A 17,907-nucleotide genomic window follows, 5' to 3' on the forward strand; every position below is an offset into this window, starting at 1 on the left:
ATCCAGGGATCCGACCCGGCCTACAGATCAGGCCGCCTCAACCCTTCATCAGCGCCTGGCAGCCCTGAGAAAAAGCCCTGAAAAGCCTCACAGCCCCGAGATGTCGTAGGTGTCACTTCCCTCCTACAAGGCTCAAACTCCCCACCTGAGGACAGGTTTGAGCTAAGATTTTTGAGGAGCCTGAAGTGTCGGGAAGAAAGGTAGCCGTAGCCTAGGGGTGCCTGGGTGGCTCAGTTGGTTAAGTCTCCAACTTCGGCTCAGGTCATGATCTCCAAGTCCATGAGTTCAAGCCCCATGTCGGGCTCTGTCTCTGTCTCAGAGAGTGAGAGAGAGACAGAATGTGAGTGGGGGAGGGGCAGAGAGAGAAGGAGACACAGAGTCCAAAGCAGGCTCCAGGCTCTGAGCTGTCAGCACAGAGCCCGACGCGGGGCTCGAACTCACGAACCGCAAGATCATGTCCTGAGCCAAAGTCGGATGCTTTTAACCAACTGAGCCACCCAGGCAGCCCCCCAAAATCTTCTTCTTGAAATTTTGAAGAAAGGTGGCCTATACAGGAGACTAAGGAGGAGGAAAGCCAGGAGAGAGCAGGCCCTGGGGTCCCTTGAGGGGATGGGGGGTGGCATGGGAGACATGGTGATGACAGAGTTGCACTGGGGCTGAGGGCCGCCCCTTGGCCTGTGTGATGGGGGTGCCGGGAGCCCCCCTGCCCAGGAGTGGAGGGTACAGAGGCCGTGGTGGTCGCTCATTCCACATCCGCACACACAGACCTCCCTCATCCTTTCCTGGACTCAGGGACAAGCGGTCAGTCACCAAGACTCGGGCAGAAAGAATTCTGGGCAGGAACTCTGGGACAGACAGACGCTGGACGGCCTCCAAAGCCCACCCACACCCCCAAGTGCTGCCTTCTTTCCAATTCCTGTGGAAAAGAGCAAAGTAATCCCCAAATAAGGGCCTGCCCCTGTCAGCACCAGCCTCTGGGGAAGGTCGTTCTCGAAATGGAGAGCTGGTGGGGGCCGGACGAGGCAGGCTGCCCCAGGGCCCAGTGCGGCCCCCCCAGTTGTCACCCAGCAAGGGGATCCCTTGTCAGGAGGGGCCATTTCATGCCTGGCCCCCGACCACCCCTTACAAGGCATCTTGCTCGTCTCCACCGTCTGTGACGCTCGGCTCGGCCCGGCCAGCAGCGCTGGGGGTGGGGTGGGGGGTCGGGGGTGGTGGCGCAGGGGCTGAGAGCAGACCTGGGGTCAATATTCCTGCCCCACCGGGCCCCTCTGGGCCCCTCTGCAAGTGACCCCCGCGTCCCGGGTGGTTGTGAGGGAAGAAGTGCAGCCCGTGCCTGGTGGCCTTGGCTGTTACTCACACCCGCCTGCTTCCAGGTGAGCTGTTCTGAGGGAGCCCTGAGGACGCATCCCTTGGGGGTCTGGAGCTGCCGAAAGGTATCACTGTCCCCACCGGCAATGTCTTCCTGAGGAAAATCCGTGCGATCCCTTCGGCCGGTTGTGGCACCCACTCGGTGACCCCCGCTATTCCCAGGCCGACAGAGCTCCCACTTTCGTTCAGGTGCGGGGGTGCCCTGGGTCAGGGAGGGTGACCTCCTCCATTCCTAAGAAGTCACGGAAGATGGCTCCATTCCCTTTGGCCGGTGGCCGGATGGGTGGGGGCACGAGACACCATTTTGGCCAATGGGATAGAGGCTGAGAGGGTTGGAGGTGGGTTCCGGGCAAGGCTTTTGAGCCGTCCTCGAATGTGGATGTTCTGAACATAAAGGTCGTGGCCTCTGGTTAGCGTGCCATCAAAAAAATATACGCACAAACTCCCTCTTGGCTAAGATGCATCTGAGGTCTCGATGCAGGAACTAATTGCTAAGCTTCACGGGACAGGAAATATCTCGTTGCTTTTCAAGTAATAAATCACGGCAGGTGCACTAAATGGCATCACTCTGAAGACCCACGCTCCCCAGTATGCTCTTCCTTCCCCGTGGCAGGTGCCAGATGGTGACATATCAACGGAGAGCTGGACGTGTAGGCTTTGGTGCCAGGCTGCTGGGGTTCAAATTCTTGCTTTGCCTTCTCCAAGCTGAGTTGTCTCAGGCGAATTATTTAACCTTCCGTGTCTCAGTCTCCTCTTTGGCAAGATGGCCTTGTACGTACCTCACGCAATGGTGTCCCAAGCCCTCCGAACCAGCACCTCCTTGGTGCCGGGCTCCCGGCTACAGGAGGGCAAGGCTCTATCACCTGTGAATCTGGGATCGTGCAGGAGAAGCCTGATTCGCACCCCATGGAACATGCCAGCACCCAGCTGTTCCGCTCACCACTGCATTTGCAGGGAGACTGCTCTAGTCTGCAAGAGGCTCGGCTCGTTCTTAAGTGGGTCCCACAGGACACCCGGGTCCCACATGACGCCTGCCCTGACGAGTCGTCAAGGACAGGCACTTGCCACAAAGGCAGCTAACTACTGGCGGGTTAGTGACCCGTGAAGGGATCTGGTGTGAAAACCAGTGACCAAAAGGCAGGATGAGGAGGCCCAATGGTAGGTCAATCTGATTCTTCAAGCTTGGCAATTAGAACTAAGAAATATAGACAGATTTCACTGGTTGTTAATGGGAAGCCACCAAAGATGACTGAGGTGTGTCGAAAAATGCCCCCCCACAAGATGTTCGCACCCCAGTCCCTGGAGCCCATACGTTACCTGACCCAGCAGAAATCGCCGTGCAGATGGGGACCGAGGGTTGGGAACCAGGGACGGAGAGAAGAGCCTGATTACCCAGATTGGCCCAATCTAATCGCGTGGGTCCTTATGTCAGAGCGCCCTTCCCAGCTGCAGAGTATCAGAGGGGAGCCCTGGGGGCAGAGGAATGGTCAGAGACCATCTATGCTGCTGGCTTTGAAGACGAAGGAAAGGGGCCACAAGCCAAGACGTGTGGGTGACCTTGAGAAGCGGACAAAGGCAAGGAAATGGATTCTCCCCTAAAACCTCCAGAAAGGAATGCAGCCCCGTCGACACCTTGATTTAAACCCCGTGAGACTAGTGTCGGACTCTGACCTGAACTGTACGATAATAGATTCATGCTGGGTGAAGCCACTAAGTTTGTGGTGGCTTGTTACAGCAACAACGGGAGACTAATACAATAGTCTGGCAGAAGCACGTTAGGACCCCAGCCTTGGGAGGGGGCACACAGTAAGTGTTTCCCTGGGCCCTCACAGACCTGAATTTCAGAGGCGACCCTCTTTAAGGTGTTAGGATCTGGAAGGTGTCAGCATGGAAGCTGGAAGTCTCAGGGCACCTGGCTGGCTCAGTCAGGAGAGCGTGTGACTCTTGATCTTGGGGTCGTGAGGTCGAGCCCCGTGTTGGGTGTAGACGTGACTAAAAAAATAAATAAATAAAAACTTTAAAAAAAAAAAAAAAAAAAAGAAGTTGGAAATCTTTTTTTTGTCAAAGTTACCCTTGAAAAGCTCCGTAAGAAGATGCCATCGTGGGGGCACCCGGGTGGCTCAGTCGGTTGGGCGTCTGACTCTTGATTTCGGCTCGGGTCATGATTTCATGGTTCGTGACATCGAGCCCCATGTCGGGCTCTGCGCTGACAGCGTGGAGCCTGCTTGGGATTCTGTCTCCTTCTTTCTCTCTGCCCCTCCCTCCCTTACTCTCTCAAAATAAATAAACTTAAAAAAACAAAAAAAGAAGCTACCCACTTGGACATCTACAAATTCTCTCTCAAATGGGCCCAACACCGTCGAGTCTTCCTCCAGGGATGGAATGAGATCCGCTGAAACAGTTGGCGTGCGGTTAGGGGCCGCAGTGCAGCCCAAACAAAGACAGCTTCACACACTGAAGTGGCATTCGGTCCTGAGACACTCGCACAATGAGTCGCTCACAGGAACCAAGACAGTAGAAGGGAACACCACCTGTCCCACGCCTCATACTTGCTCTGGGGCACATGAGCATCGGCTGGAATGGCAGGTGGCAAGAGTCACGCTTTTTTTTTTTTAAGCCTCATTTTTCTTTTTAAATGTTTATTTTTGAGAGAGAGAAAAAGAGAGCAAATGGGAGAGGGGCAGAGAAAGAGGGAGACAGAGAATCTGAAGCAGGCTCCATGCTGTCAGCACAGAGCCCTACGCGTGGCTTGCACCCACAAATTGTGAGATCATGACCTGAGCCAAAGTTGGGCACGTAACCAACTGAGCCACCCAGGTGCCTCCCATACCCTTATTTCCCCGTGGTCGACTCTGCGGGCGTTAAATGCGAGTTTGAAATGCCTCTTCGGGACTGAGTGTGGATCACCTTCCTTGGCCATGAGGATACCCCCCGTCTGGGGTGGCCTGCCTGGGTCTGTTCCTGGCCACTGGAAGAGCCCAGTGAGGTCCGCCCAGCCCAAGGAGGTCTGAGACTCTGCCTTGGCCCTGACCTTGACTTGTCCTCTTAGGAAAGGTACCTTCTCTGGCAAGGTGTCTTCTAGGACAAGACTTTTCACAAGGTGGCTATGCCTGGTGATGTCATGTGCAGCAATATAGGAAAGCTGAGGCTAACTTTTCCCATGTTCCATTTTCTGTTTTGCTTCATGTTTCTGATACAAGGGTAAGGACGTGGTATAAGGAACGGTATAAATAGTAACCCAGATGGACAAGTGGGAGGAGTGATGGGGCTCTTTGGCCAACCCTTTCAGATGTCCAGGCCAGATCTCTTTACGGCTTATTTTTTACAATCTAGAAAAATCTCACTGAGGTTTTGGTAGGGCAGGTGGGTTAAGTTAGATTGCATTCATTTAAAGAATCGGGGAGGCTAGATTTTGCTTGGAAACGTGTGTCCTCTTATTCACCAGAATGGGCCTAATGCCAGCAAAGAAGGAAAACCGACCATCTTCTGACTCTCAGGTTTCAAGTTTCTCCCCAGGGTTCTGCCATATGTAGTTCTGGGATTTTTTTTTACCACCAAGTTGGAAAATGCTAGAAATGGCCATTTGTGAGACCAGCTGCAGCACAGAAACCCAGCTAGGTGCCGAGGCGTCTGTCCCCTGGGTTCAAAGAGGAATTCCAAACTGAAACAAAGAGTTCCTGGTAGCTGGATGTTTCCACCAATTAATCAAAACTGATTTATCCTGGGGTGCCTGGGTGGCTCGGCGGGTTAAGCAGCAACTTCAACTCAGGTCATAATCTCGTGGCCTGTGAGTTCCAGCCTCGCGTCAGGCTCTGTGCTGACAGCTCCGAGCCTGGAGCCTGCTTCAGATTCTGTGTCTCCCTCTCTCTCTGCCCCTCCCCTGCTTGCTCTCTGTCTTTCTGTCTCTCAAAAAAATAATAAAAAATTATAAAAAAACATCTGGAGCAGAGAAGGGGGCCGGCTGTGCACCAGTGGGGCCCACGGCCTTGTGGTTCCGGGTCCTCTGTGGCCGCGGAAAACCAGGACCACTGACTGTGTGACAACAGAGGCCCCGTGGAGCCTCCTGCCTGTTACCCTGACTCAATGCATATGGGCTACATCAATACTCAGGACACGAACATTGGGGCATGTGCTTCATTCACAGAGGGGCCAGGCTCCCCAAACTTTGGGAGGGATCGATTTGCAAGTGTTGAGATGCTGGTCATCTGTCTGATGCCTGTGTGTGTGTGTGTGTGTGTGTGTGCAGACTGAGTGGCCGCAGGTGGCGGTGCATAATCACCTGTCATCTTCTCCCATCGCCTGACAGCCCACGGAGGAGAATGAGCCGTGCCTGGTGTCGTGGCTCAGTGCGTGGTAAGCCCTCATCAGAGACTGTGCGATTCTGACAAGATGGGAGAGTCCCTCAGGAGACAAAGGCCAGTGACAGTGGAACTTCCTTGGAAGGGGAGGGAGAAGTAAAGATTCTCGAGGGCAGGCAGCCTCCCTTTTCCTCTCCTGTGGGAGGGGCTGGTCGTCTAAGACACCAGGGAACGGTGGCCTCTGATGATGCCCGAAGAGCCACGTGTCACCTGATGCCTCGGCACGCACAGTGCACCAGGGTCTGGACACACAGACGACTCGGGTCAGTTAGAGTTCATACGGGCTCTGCCTGCTCAACCTTGGTACAACTGCCTCCTGTGGTCTCCAGGACCCGTGTGCTGAGTGGGGGCGGCCTGTGCGGGCGCCTGTGCTGTGCTCATCTGCGCAGCCCCAGGGGGGTGACTTTCACAGGAGACTGTGGTCACAGCCCTCTTGCCGTGAATGGAGGGAGGCGGAAGAGCCATCAGGACCCCAGTCCTTTCTGGCAACTTCCAGTAACGCCAGAGAGAGCCGCTCAGTTGGGGCGGGGGGAGGGGCGACCACGGCCCAACACTGAATAGGGACACGAAGCCGCTAGCCTGAACCGAGGCTTGGCATTCCGACAAAGTGCCAACCATCAACGTCACTGGGAAAAATTCACCATCGGACAGAAACAAAATATATTTATTAGAAATGTGACACAGTCGTACATCATACACTTCCAAATGTTAATAGTTAATACGTCTACGTTGGCACGTCACGTCCCGACAGTGCTGGGTGTGCTCTTTCTAGAAACGAGGCCACAGATGTATCCACTGTATTCAACTAATGTAGTTAAAATTAGTGATCGGCCGAGGATGGTGTAGACTTAGCCGCAGTCTAGCCCGGGTCGGAGGAGGGACACATCCAGGGCACTCGGGCAAACGGGATACTTAAAAGTACTTCTTAAAAAGGTGGCTGTGTCCTGTTTTTTACTGCGTGTCACTGGTGGTTCACCTCAAAATGGCACTCGAGCTTTGGGCCAGGAGGAGCCGCGGCCGGATTTGGCATATGGGTTTGTGTACGGGGGCCGAGTCCTCTCCTTCCGCGGGCTTCCACGGGCTTCCGCGGGCCGGTGAAGTGCCTGCCCTCCCCCGAGAGATTCAGGGAACATCGGTTTCCGCGGGGGAAGAGAACACCGCAGATGAACGTTCGTCACCGCCGCATGGCTCACCGCTTCGGGAAACTCTCAACCAAAGCTACAACACAACGGCTGAATGAAGAACAAAAACCCAAGACTAACGTCATTTCTGAAGTGAGAAGGGACTAGGGTGGGAAGGGAAGTGGGCGTTCGCCTGGTTCCTCAGAATATGCTTGCCCCGGGGAGCAGGGGCTGGGGCACCACCATCAGGCAGCTAGAGTTCACGTCCACGAAAGATCTCCCAGCGAACGAACCCGTGGACTCGGCTTTAAGTCTTTGAAGAACTCCTCCACTCTGCTGGGGCAATTAAAAATGGGTCTAAAATCCCCATCCGGTGGCCCAGCACTGGGGCGGGGACAGCTTGCCCCGGTCTGAGGCTCTGCGAGTGCTGGAAGGCCCGGTCCCCCTCGAAGGACCCTGCGGGGCCAGACCTGCCCCCCAGGCACCACCAGGCTTCCCCTTCTGGAAGCGTGCCCACTGGCAAAGAAAATGGTAGTCAAGGAGCTTCTTTGAGTTACAAAAATAAATGGCACATGGCCTTTCTTTCATAGGACATTTCTTTGTTTCTTTTTCAGCTAAAGGGAGCAGCCTCCAGTGTTGGGAGAAGAAATGGCAACGTCACCCCTGCATAGACCTTGCTTCGCCCAGAGCTGAATCATCGGACTCATTTACTGTAATCACTAAAAACAGGGCCCAGTAATGCTAAACACCCCCTCCAGGTATCCCTAGACCTCTTCGGCCTCTCCCACACAAAACCCCGAAGTAATCCCAGATCAAACACGACAACCGAGAGCTCACCCCGATACTCGGGATACTAACCTTTCCCCACTGCAAGGGTGAGCAAGGCAGAGGCTTGGAGGTCATGGAAATGCCTGTTATGTCAACAAAAGACAGATGCGTGGAGCCACGCAGGGAATCCCTTCCATTTGGATACGCTCCTCAGGAAGGAGTAAAGTAAATTTGCTCAGACTGTGCCTCCATTTCCATTTGAAAACAAAAGAGCCACTGACAACGTCATCCTCCCCAAACTGCTCCGGAGAGACCTCAGATGCCACTCACCGCCCTGCCCTGAGGAGCAAGAGGAAAGGCCTTCTCTCCTCTCCGTGGCTGTCAGGGGAGCTCTGGAAACATACAGAAGACATCCCTGGTTCGACGGATGGGGCGGGCCAGGAGGGTGCGTTTTGAACACGTTCCGCAGGAGATCCTGATCTAGGGCCACAGAGGAGGACAGGTAAGCAGGCAGGTGTGGCAGCCTGAGAGTGAGGGGCGGACTCTCTGCAGAGATTTACTGTAGAATGACACTGGGAGGTCCCAGCGACTGACACAGGGACGGCCCTTGGGGGCGGTGGGGAGGAATCACTTGCATCAGCAGGTGGCAGGCACCGAGGTCACCTGAGTACCCTGTGAGCCACGCCTGCACGTGCTACATGATGCACATTTGCGGGCCCCACCGGCCTCCAGGGAGCTGCCAGGTCGGTCCTCAGCGGGTCTCCCTGCAAGATCTGGGGGGGGGGGGGCGCGGGGAGGAGTGCCCTCTGCAGCCACTAGGGGTGACGGCAGGATGGCGGACGGTTCACTTCTAAATGGAGCCATCCCTGCCCACCGCTCAGGGCTTGCTGTTGCCATGCAGATGTGAAGGGCCCGAGGAGATACCGAAGGCGGAGTCTAGAGTTCGAATACTGTTGACGCCTGCCGTCCGCCCGGCACCCCTTCAGCCTGTTGGCGCAAACACACGAAGACCCGGGTGGGCGCAGGCCGCTTCGCACGCAGGGGGCTTCCTGTTAGGTTCGGCACCTGGGGCAAACGTGTGCGGGCGTGCACGGGCGTGTGGACTCGCGGGCCAAACACAGCAGGCGGGCAGGTGCCGACGGGTCCCTTCCAGCACGCGGGGGGCTGCCTGGCCCGGGGCTTCGGAGCGTGACCGCGTCCCCGCACACGGACGGACACACGCTTCTCTCTGCGGGCCACCCCACGGGCCACCGCAGCAAACCGCCCACGGGCTGCTTTGCGTGCTGGCGCGTCTCTGTCTTCCCCCCAAAGACGCCAGTAAGTGACAGCGAGATCTAAACTGCTCAGTCCGGTTCTAGGTGTTAAAACTGTTATCCGGAACGGAAGCGTTACGGCCCCCAAAAGGCAGGGCTGGAGCGTTTTTCCAAGCTGCTCCAGAGCGAGTGTTTGTCCTTTTTGTGTTTTGATGAGCGTGTGGGTTTCAGAGGCGGTGGGTGGTGGCAGGGGCAAAGTTTTTCTAAAGGCCAAAGGAAGGAGTTTTAGTGAAAAGATGGCTGTTTGTCGTGAGGCTCCGCAGCCCACGGGTGAGGTCGTGGCGTGTGACCGGAGATGTCCTACTCGGTTCTCACGGAGTGAGCCTGGGCGTGGACCCTTAGGTCTAGAAGGAGGGAGGCCCGTGGGAGAGCAAGGCTTTCCAACTTACGCGCCAAATGCGTCTAGATTAAAAGTAGGTATGCACTGGAACCCAGCTCCGTTCTTATTTGTGTGTGGGCCCCCCCGGATCGAGCGTTGAGGGTGGTGGACAGAGCAGGGCCTGTGCAAAGTGACCAGGTGCCTCCAGGACAGGCTGCGGGCGGTGGGCGGCTGCTCGAGGGCCCTCCCGGGTTTACGTCTCAAAGTACTTGTAGATCTGGGCCACGTACTGCATCACGCTTTGCCAGTCGGGCCGGTCCGTGTACAGCATCTCACTGAGCTCCTGCGGGAAAGAGGAGGAGGTCACGGGGGGACACCACAGACCGCCTTCCCACAAAGGGGCTCAGAGCCTGGTCCGGGCTGGTGCTGCCTGGAGACCCCCCCACCCCCCGCCCCACCTGCATGGACAGGAGGCGTGGGCAAGTTAAAAGAAAAGTGTTTTATTCCTAATCAGGAGATACTGACCCTTTTAAAAAACATTAGACAGGACTTCCTCCCCCTTTTCATCTTAAGAACATGACAGCATCTTAAAGAAAACTTTGCAGGGGCGCCTGGGTGGATCAGTTGGTTAAGCATCTGACTCTTGGCTCAGGTCGTGATCTCACAGTTTTGTGAGTTCGAGCCCCGCATCCGGCTCTGTGCTGACAGCACACAGCCTGCTTGGGATTCTCTCTCTCCCTCTCTCTCTGCCCCTCCCCTGCTTGTTCTCGCTCTCAAAATAAATAAATAAACTTAAATTTAAAAAAAAAAAAAGCTTTCTTGGGGTGCCCGGGTGGCTCAGTCGGTTAGGCGGCCGACTTTGGCTCGGGTCATGATCTCACGGTCCGTGAGTTTGAGCCCCTCGTTGGGCTCTGTGCGGACAGCGTGGAGCCTGCTTCGGAATCTGGGTCTCTCTCTCTCTCTCTCTCTCTGCCCCTACCCGCTCGTGCTCTGTCTCTCTCTGTCTCAAAAATAAATAAACGTTAAAAAAAAATTAAAAAAAAAAAAAGCTTTGCAAAGAGAAAGTCACCCATAATTCCATTATCATAAAACAATTTCCACTTTCCTAAGTTACATTTGCAGGTACCCCTGTGTTCTCCCACGCTTCCGTCGAGTGGACATATCGTGTACTCTGAGCCTTTTTACTTCATGCTTCCCATGCACAATCTCACGGGCTGCTGTGTCGCGACGCTGGCCGTCACGGGAGGGAGCGCACACAGTCCACGAGACTGCTGCCCCACAATCCACACGACATCTGATGCTCGCCGTGGGGCGTGCGCTCACTTCTTCACGTTACAGACTTTGCCGTAAGCACCTCCGTGGGCGGAGTTGTCGAATTCATGCCTTGAGATGAATTCCCGTGAATGGGATGGCCACAAAAGCCTTGAACCAGTTGAGAATGCAACCAGCGTCTTATCAGAATCAGGTGTCAGACCATTTAATGTTTTTGTTGTTGTTGTTTGTCCCTTTGTTTAGTAGGCTATCAGCAAGAGCAGAGGAGGCCACAAAGTGACAGACAGGATGGCTGAGCCAAATGTTCCTGAAATACATGCCACTCAAGGTATTAGAAAATTCACTTTGGGACTGAATTTGGATTCTTTTGTGGTCACAAGAGGGTAGTAGGCAAGGACTCTGATGGAAAGCTAGGAGTAGAGATGCCGTGGAAAATCAAGGTTGAACTTATTGAGCACATCTGTTCTTGAGCAATGACAGAACTGAGGCCTGTCACCAGCCATTTACTTCCTGTTTCCACAACACCTAAATATATTTGACCATTTCTACTTCCTGGTTATGCTAAAAAATTATCAGCCTCTCTCTGGTCATGGGAAAGGAGTGAAAAGGCAGCGAGTGGAACATTATAGACAGATCTACTGAGAACAATTTAAAAACATAATTTTCACAGAATACAAGGATTAAAAGTCTCCTTCTACATAAACTACTGTGGGCAGGACTGTGCACACAGACTGATGCATGAAGAGCTAAGCTTCTCACAATAGCAGGGTTGTTTCGACGGCGATAGTGAAAATAAACCATCAAGAATTGAGTGTGACTTGGGGGTGCCTGGATGGCTCAGTCCGTTAAGCGTCCGACTCTTGATTTCGGCTCAGGTCATATGATCTCACGGTTCGTGGGATCAAGCCCTGTGTTGGGTTCCATGCTTACAGCGCAGAGACTGCTTGGGATTCTCTCTCTCTCTCCCTCTCTCTCTGCTCCTGTCCCACTCGTGTTCTCTCTCTTTCAAAATAAATAAACTCTAAAAGTTAAAAAAAAAAGAAAAATTGAGTGTGACATTTAGGAGGTAGGGGAGGTGTTCTGAGAAAGGAAGCCACACCTATGAACCAAGAGAGATGACAAGCCTCCCTCCCTGTGACGGCGAGGATGGGTCTTGTGTCTCAGAGAGGACACAGGAGTCGGACCGACGCTCACAGCTTTACTCAGACTATCTCACATGCCTGAACCTAACAATAGTAACATTACTCTATTTTGGCACATTGTCAACATCGCATCTGAACACATCTGGAGAAATAATTATGGCACATTTCTGGGGATGGGCGAGTAAGCCGCCTGAACAGAAATCTGAGGACGTGTGACATGTATTTGAATCAGCAGCTGAAAACCTTTCAAAATGGAAAACACCAGGCTTGGATGGTTTCACTGGCTAATTCTGCCAGATACTTAAGGAAGAAATTCTACACATTCCCTTCCAGGAAATAGAAGAGGAGGGAACACTTCTTCACTCGTTCTCTGGAGCCAGCGTTGCCCTAATACCAAATCAGACAGAGACTTTAACGAGAAAGCTATCGATTTTCTCACATGAACACAAACACAGATGTCCTTAACAAACATTAGCAAACTGAATCGTGATCAAGTGGGGTTCATAGCAGGAATGCAAGGGAGGTTCAACATCCAAAAGTCAGCATTGTTATTATTGCCAGACTTAATAAAAAAAGTCATATGATCACATCAGCAGATGCAGAAAAAACATTCACACATAAACCTTGGAGATATTTGTGGGTTTGGTTCGAGACCCCACAATAAAGCAAACATAGCTTAAACAAGTCAAATGAATTTTTTGAGTTGTCAGTGCAGATAAATTATAGTTACACTACTGTAGTCTATTACGTGTACCATAGCATATGTCTAAAAAAACCCACAAAGTACGTTTGACCCTTGCACAATGAAAAAGCTTGAAATACTTTGAGAATTACCAAAATGTGACACAGAGACAGGAAGTGAGCAAAGGCTGTTGGAAAAATGATGCCAACAGACTTGCTTGATGGAGGGTTGCCACAAACCTTCAATTTGCAAAAAATGCAGTATCTGTGAGGCTCAATAAAGGGAAGCACAAATGAGGTATGCCCGTACACAAAATTCAGCAACTATTCATGATAAAAACACGCAAAAGACTAGAAAAGTAGAAGGGCATTTCTTTTACCTGATAAAGGACACGCACAAAAACCAAAAGCTGACATCATACTAAATGGAGAACCTGAACACTCTCCCAGTAAGATCAGGAGGAAAGAACAAGGCAAGGATGCCTTCTCTCCCTTTTTCTACTGGACACTGTACCAGAAGTTCTAGCTAATGCAATAAGGCAAGAAAAAGAAACAAAAGGCATACAGATTGGAAAGGCAGGACTAAATCTGTCTTTATTTGCAGATGAAATGATAGTTGATGTAGAAAACTCCAAAGAGTCTACCAAAAAACCCACTGGAACTAATGTGCAAGTTTAGCAAGATCTCAGTCAACAGCTTTCCTACGAAATACCAGCAATGGACAACTGAAACGTGAAACCAAATCAAACCATTTAAATGGCACTAAATTTTTAAAAAGGATTTATATGCAGAAAACTTGTTTATAAAACACTACATGCAGAAAACTACAAAACACTGATGAAAGAAATCAAGAAGCTCTAAATAAATGGAGAGTATTCTATGTTCATGGATCTATAGCTACAACATAATCCCAATCAAAATCCTGGCAAGGTCTTTTTGGGGGGTAGATATTGACAAACTGATTCTAAAATCTATAAAGCAAAGGAACTAGGACAACCAAATAAATTCTAAAAAGAAGAATAAAGTTTGAAGACTTAACTTCACAGTTTAATTTTTTTTTTTTAACATTTATTTATTTTTGAGACAGAGAGAGACAGAGCATGAACGGGGGAGGGTCAGAGAGAGGGAGACACAGAATCTGAAACAGGCTCCAGGCTCTGAGCGGTCAGCACAGAGCCCAACGCGGGGCTCGAACTCACGGACCGTGAGATCATGACCTGAGCCGAAGTCGGCTGCTCAACCGACTGAGCCACCCAGGGGCCCCTTAACTTCACAGTTTATAAAGCTGTATTAAAAATTTTTGTAAGTCAATTTGACAATAAATTTAAAAAATTAAAAAAATTGTTTTAATGTTTATTTTTGAGAGAGAGAGAGAAACAGTGAGAGTGGGAGAGGTGCAGAGAGAGAGAGAGAAAGAGAGAGAGAGACAGAATCTGAAGCAGGCTCCAAGCTCTGAGCTGTCAGCACAGAGCCCAAGGTGGGGCTTGAACTCATGAACCGCAAGATCATAACCTGAGCTGTCAGATGCTTAACTGACTGAGCCACCCAGGTGCTGCTACAAAGCTGTATTCATCAGGACAGTGTGGTATTGGCCAAGTGACAAGACACTTAGATCATGTTATACGTATTTTACCACAATAAAAATAATTGAAAAGACAGGGCTTCCTGCCCTTGGGAGCTCATGGTCTTGGGGAGATGGGATGAAGTCCTATAATCAGACACAACATAACACAGCATGTGCTACATAGTACGAGGAGTAAATGCTGCTCTAAGAACCCAAAGGTGGGCACGGTTGTCCTGGATGGAGGGTCATGGGGCAGGTTAAGACGTGGGCTCTGGAGAAGGCCGGCCTGCCTTGACTCTTGCCTCCGCTATTCACTACTGTGTGAGCTTTTACGGAACAGCACCTGCCTCACTGTCCTTCCTGTAAGGAGCATCTGTCGTCACAGGACTTCTGAGAGGGTTCAGTGAGTCAACATATGGAAAATGCCTGGCGCGTGGGAAACTCGAAAAAGCAATTTTTCATGCTATTAAACTCAGATGAACTCTTTGAGTATCCTTTATAAAGTTTATACTACAGCGCAGGCTCGCTGACGCCTACAGAATCATTCAGACACCGTCATCAAAGCCTGAGTTGTAATGACCCCCTCCTAACCTCCGTGGGTAGTGACTGTCCGGGTGGCTTACTCGGTAAGCAACACTGTCACAGACTGTATGACTCAGCGTGAGAGTGCTCCCCTCACCAGCATACAAACACATCAGTCCTCAGAGGACACACCTTCTGGCTGTTGTCCCGGTAATGGCAATGTGATGTCACACATCCTCTCTTATCTATTCGTTCCACGGGGAGTGGCTCGCCCTTGTCATGTGGTGGCCTAAATTTCTATCCTAGGCTGAGAAAGTCGCTGAGAAAGAATGCATTTTTTCTTTCTTCCTTTCTCTTTCTTTCTTTCTTTCTTTCTTTCTTTCTTTCTTTCTTTCTTTCTTTCTTTCTTCCTACTGACTAATCTTACAAGAGACCTTTATCAAAGACCTGGGGGTTTTTACTGCTGCCAATTCTGACTGCATGTATTTTAGAAGTGTCATGTGTAATTAAGGATTATTTTTCAATCCACTTCAAGACACCGAAGAGCAAGTTTAATAATGTAGGAAGTTTCTGTTTTGTTGATGGCACGAACTAGTTAAATGGCTCGCAAGCATCTCCAAATGCTTCTGAGATTAATTATTATGCTTGTATCTCCTCACAGACATCTGTAAAAATGCAGCCATTGGCTCTGTTAGTTTGACAAGATGATCTCATTCACTTCCTAGCTTTCACTGACTTCTGTAGTATGTCAGATAAAAAAACAGGGAAAAAAGGTGAAATTAAAAAAGAAGCAACTATTAGCTGCAACACTACAGAGAAAAACATTCTGTGTATGATATCATCTTCTAACAAGTTCGCATTTTTTCTTTGATTCCCCGCATTAATTATCTGTTGTTACTTGTTAGCTGTTCAGTGTTTCATAAGGGAAGATAAATCAGATTCCCGTTCCTCCATCTTGGCCCGACATGTATGTCCCCTCCTTTCTAAATTCTCTAGCCTTTAATTTATAGGATAGGGACATCTGTTTCTTGTAGAAAGTTTTGTATAATTTGGGCTCACTGGCATTTTTGTGTGTGTGCAACTATATTTTTTATTAAAAAAAATTTTTTTTTTAACGTTTGTTTATTTTTGGGATGGAGAGAGACAGAGCATGAACAGGGGAGGGGCAGAGAGAAAGGGAGACACAGAATCGGAAGCAGGCTCCAGGCTCTGAGCCATCAGCCCAGAGCCCGACGCGGGGCTCGAACTCACGGACCGCGAGATCGTGACCTGAGCCGAAGTCGGACGCTCAACCGACTGAGCCACCCAGGCGCCCCGCGACTACATTTTTTAAACAATGAATTCAATTTCTTTCATGGTTGAAGTTCTACTTCTTTTTGAGTGAGTTTTGGAGAAATAGTTACATTTAGTATTTGAAGAAATATATTTATATTTGTTTAGAAAACTGTCCGTTCTGATTTAAACGCATTGGCGTAACTTTGTTCATAGTACTGAAATTTCTATGATTGCTGTGTTTTCGCTTTTCCATTTCTCAGACTCCCTTCATACTCTGCTGGCTGCAGAACTGTCTCTGTTATTTCCACTTGGGTTTTCCCCATCACTGATGAGACTGAACACCTCTTTAAGTGTTTATTAGCCATGCGTGAGTTGCCATGCACCTCTCCTAAGGTGTCTTCTTTATTATTGGCTAGTAGAAATTATTTATAGATTACCTGTCCTCGTTTTACTTTTTACGCAGCTCCTTCCGTTATGATGTGTCTAGATGGGTCTTTTGTATTATTCATCTTGTTAGAGATTCATCTTGTTAGAGAGATTCATCTTGTTAGAGACCAAGAATCTGTGGTCTTTCATCATTCTGGAAAAATTTCAGGCACCATTGCTTCAAATATTTTCTCTCCCACTCTTTCTTTCCTCTTCTGGAATTCCCAATGGCCATGGGACTTGGGAATTATCTGATTTTATCTTCCACTCTCTTAAGGTCAGTGACAGACACTATCCGTTGGTTAATCTAATGGCCGTTACCAACCCCCCTCTCCCTTGTAGATTTCCAGCTGATGGGGATGGAGAACATTCACTGTTTACTTTCTCAAATTCCCTTGCAGCCGGGGTGGCCATGGAACAGAGTCCTGCCAGCGAGCTGGAGGGACTCCGGGAAGCCTTTTGATTTCCTAATCAAAGGGGGGAAGACAGGAGGCACTTGCTCTAGTCCATCCCACTCCCTTTCTTGCCCTGCAGATAGGAGTGATGTCTGGAGCTTGACAGCCATGTTCAGCCACAGAGGACATGGGGACAATGAGGTAATAGATTCAAGATGGTAGAGTGTAGACAAAACACACTCTGGGGTCCTTGATTATAACACTGAGTAGTGAACCAATCCTGAAACTGCTTTTGGACTTCTCATTAGAAAATAAAATTAACATCTTTATGGTTTAAGCAACTGTTAGCTGGTTTTCCATTTCTTGATTCTGAATACATACTAACTAATAAAACCTCTCTATTATATTTTCCATTTTTTAAATGTCTGTTTTATGTTCTGGATAACCTCCTTAGTTCTATTTTCCAGTCCAGTAGTTCTCTCTTCTGCTGTATCTAATCTGTTTTTCAACCCGACTGGGTTTTTTCTTTTTTCTTTTTTTCACGTTTATTTGTTTTTGAGACAGAGGGAGACAGAGCATGAACGGGGGAGGGTCAGAGAGAAGGAGACACAGAATCTGAAACAGGCTCCAGGCTCTGAGCTGTCAGCACAGAGCCCGACACGGGGCTCGAACTCACGAACTGTGAGATCGTGACCTGAGCCGAAGTCGGCCGCTTAACCAACTGAGCTACCCAGGCGCCCCATCTTTTTTTTTTAATTCCTAATTTTTACTTCTACAAGTTTCACTTGAATCTTTCCCCAAATCTTTTTTTATACTACTATGCTTCTTCCTTAGGAGTTTTAAAAAAATTTATTTGAGAGAGAGAACAAGCAGGGGAGGAGCAGAAAGACAGGGAGAGAGAGAATCCTAAGCAGACTCTGCATTCTCAGCACAAAGCCCTATGCGGGGCTCAATCTCAAGAACCATTAGATCATGACCTGAGCCGAAAGGATGAGTTGGACGCTTAACTGACTGAGCCACCCCAGACGCCCCCTTGTGATTTTTGTTCTCTTTTTATCTCTTTATTTTTAAGTTTATTTATTTTGAGAATGAGAGAGACAGCATGTGTAAGTTGGGGAGAGGCAGAGAGAGAGAGAGAGAGAGAGAGAGAGAGAGAGAGACACCAAGAGAGTCCCAAGTAGCCTCTGCACTGTCAGCTGGGAGCTTGATGCAGGGCTCGAACTTGCAAACTGTGAGATCATGACTTGAGCTGAAACTAAGAGTTGGATATTTAACTGGCAGACTGAGCCACCCAGGCACCCCCCTCTTTTATCTCTTTAATATTCGCAAACATAGCCTTCTGTAGTCGCTTTCTTATTGTTTTATTATCCCAAGCTCTGGTAG

General features: G+C 50.0%; 1 protein-coding gene across 10 annotated transcripts in view; it reads right to left on the reverse strand.

Annotated features, from left to right (window-relative positions):
* Nucleotides 1-6,372: 6,372 nt before the first annotated feature.
* The window catches only part of SPECC1 (sperm antigen with calponin homology and coiled-coil domains 1), a 283,584-nt gene continuing 272,049 nt past the window's right edge, over nt 6,373-17,907 (reverse strand). For all 10 annotated transcript variants that reach the window (XM_078437671.2, XM_078437667.2, XM_078437673.2 and 7 more), the window contains one exon: nt 6,373-9,590. In XM_078437671.2, coding sequence (XP_078293797.2) covers nt 9,501-9,590 — 90 coding nt within the window. In that variant the 3' untranslated portion in view covers nt 6,373-9,500. The remainder of the gene's footprint in view (nt 9,591-17,907) is intronic.

This window comes from Panthera onca, chromosome E1 (assembly GCF_046562875.1).
Source record: "Panthera onca isolate mPanOnc1 chromosome E1, mPanOnc1 haplotype 2, whole genome shotgun sequence".
Classification (NCBI taxonomy): Eukaryota; Metazoa; Chordata; class Mammalia; order Carnivora; family Felidae; genus Panthera; species Panthera onca.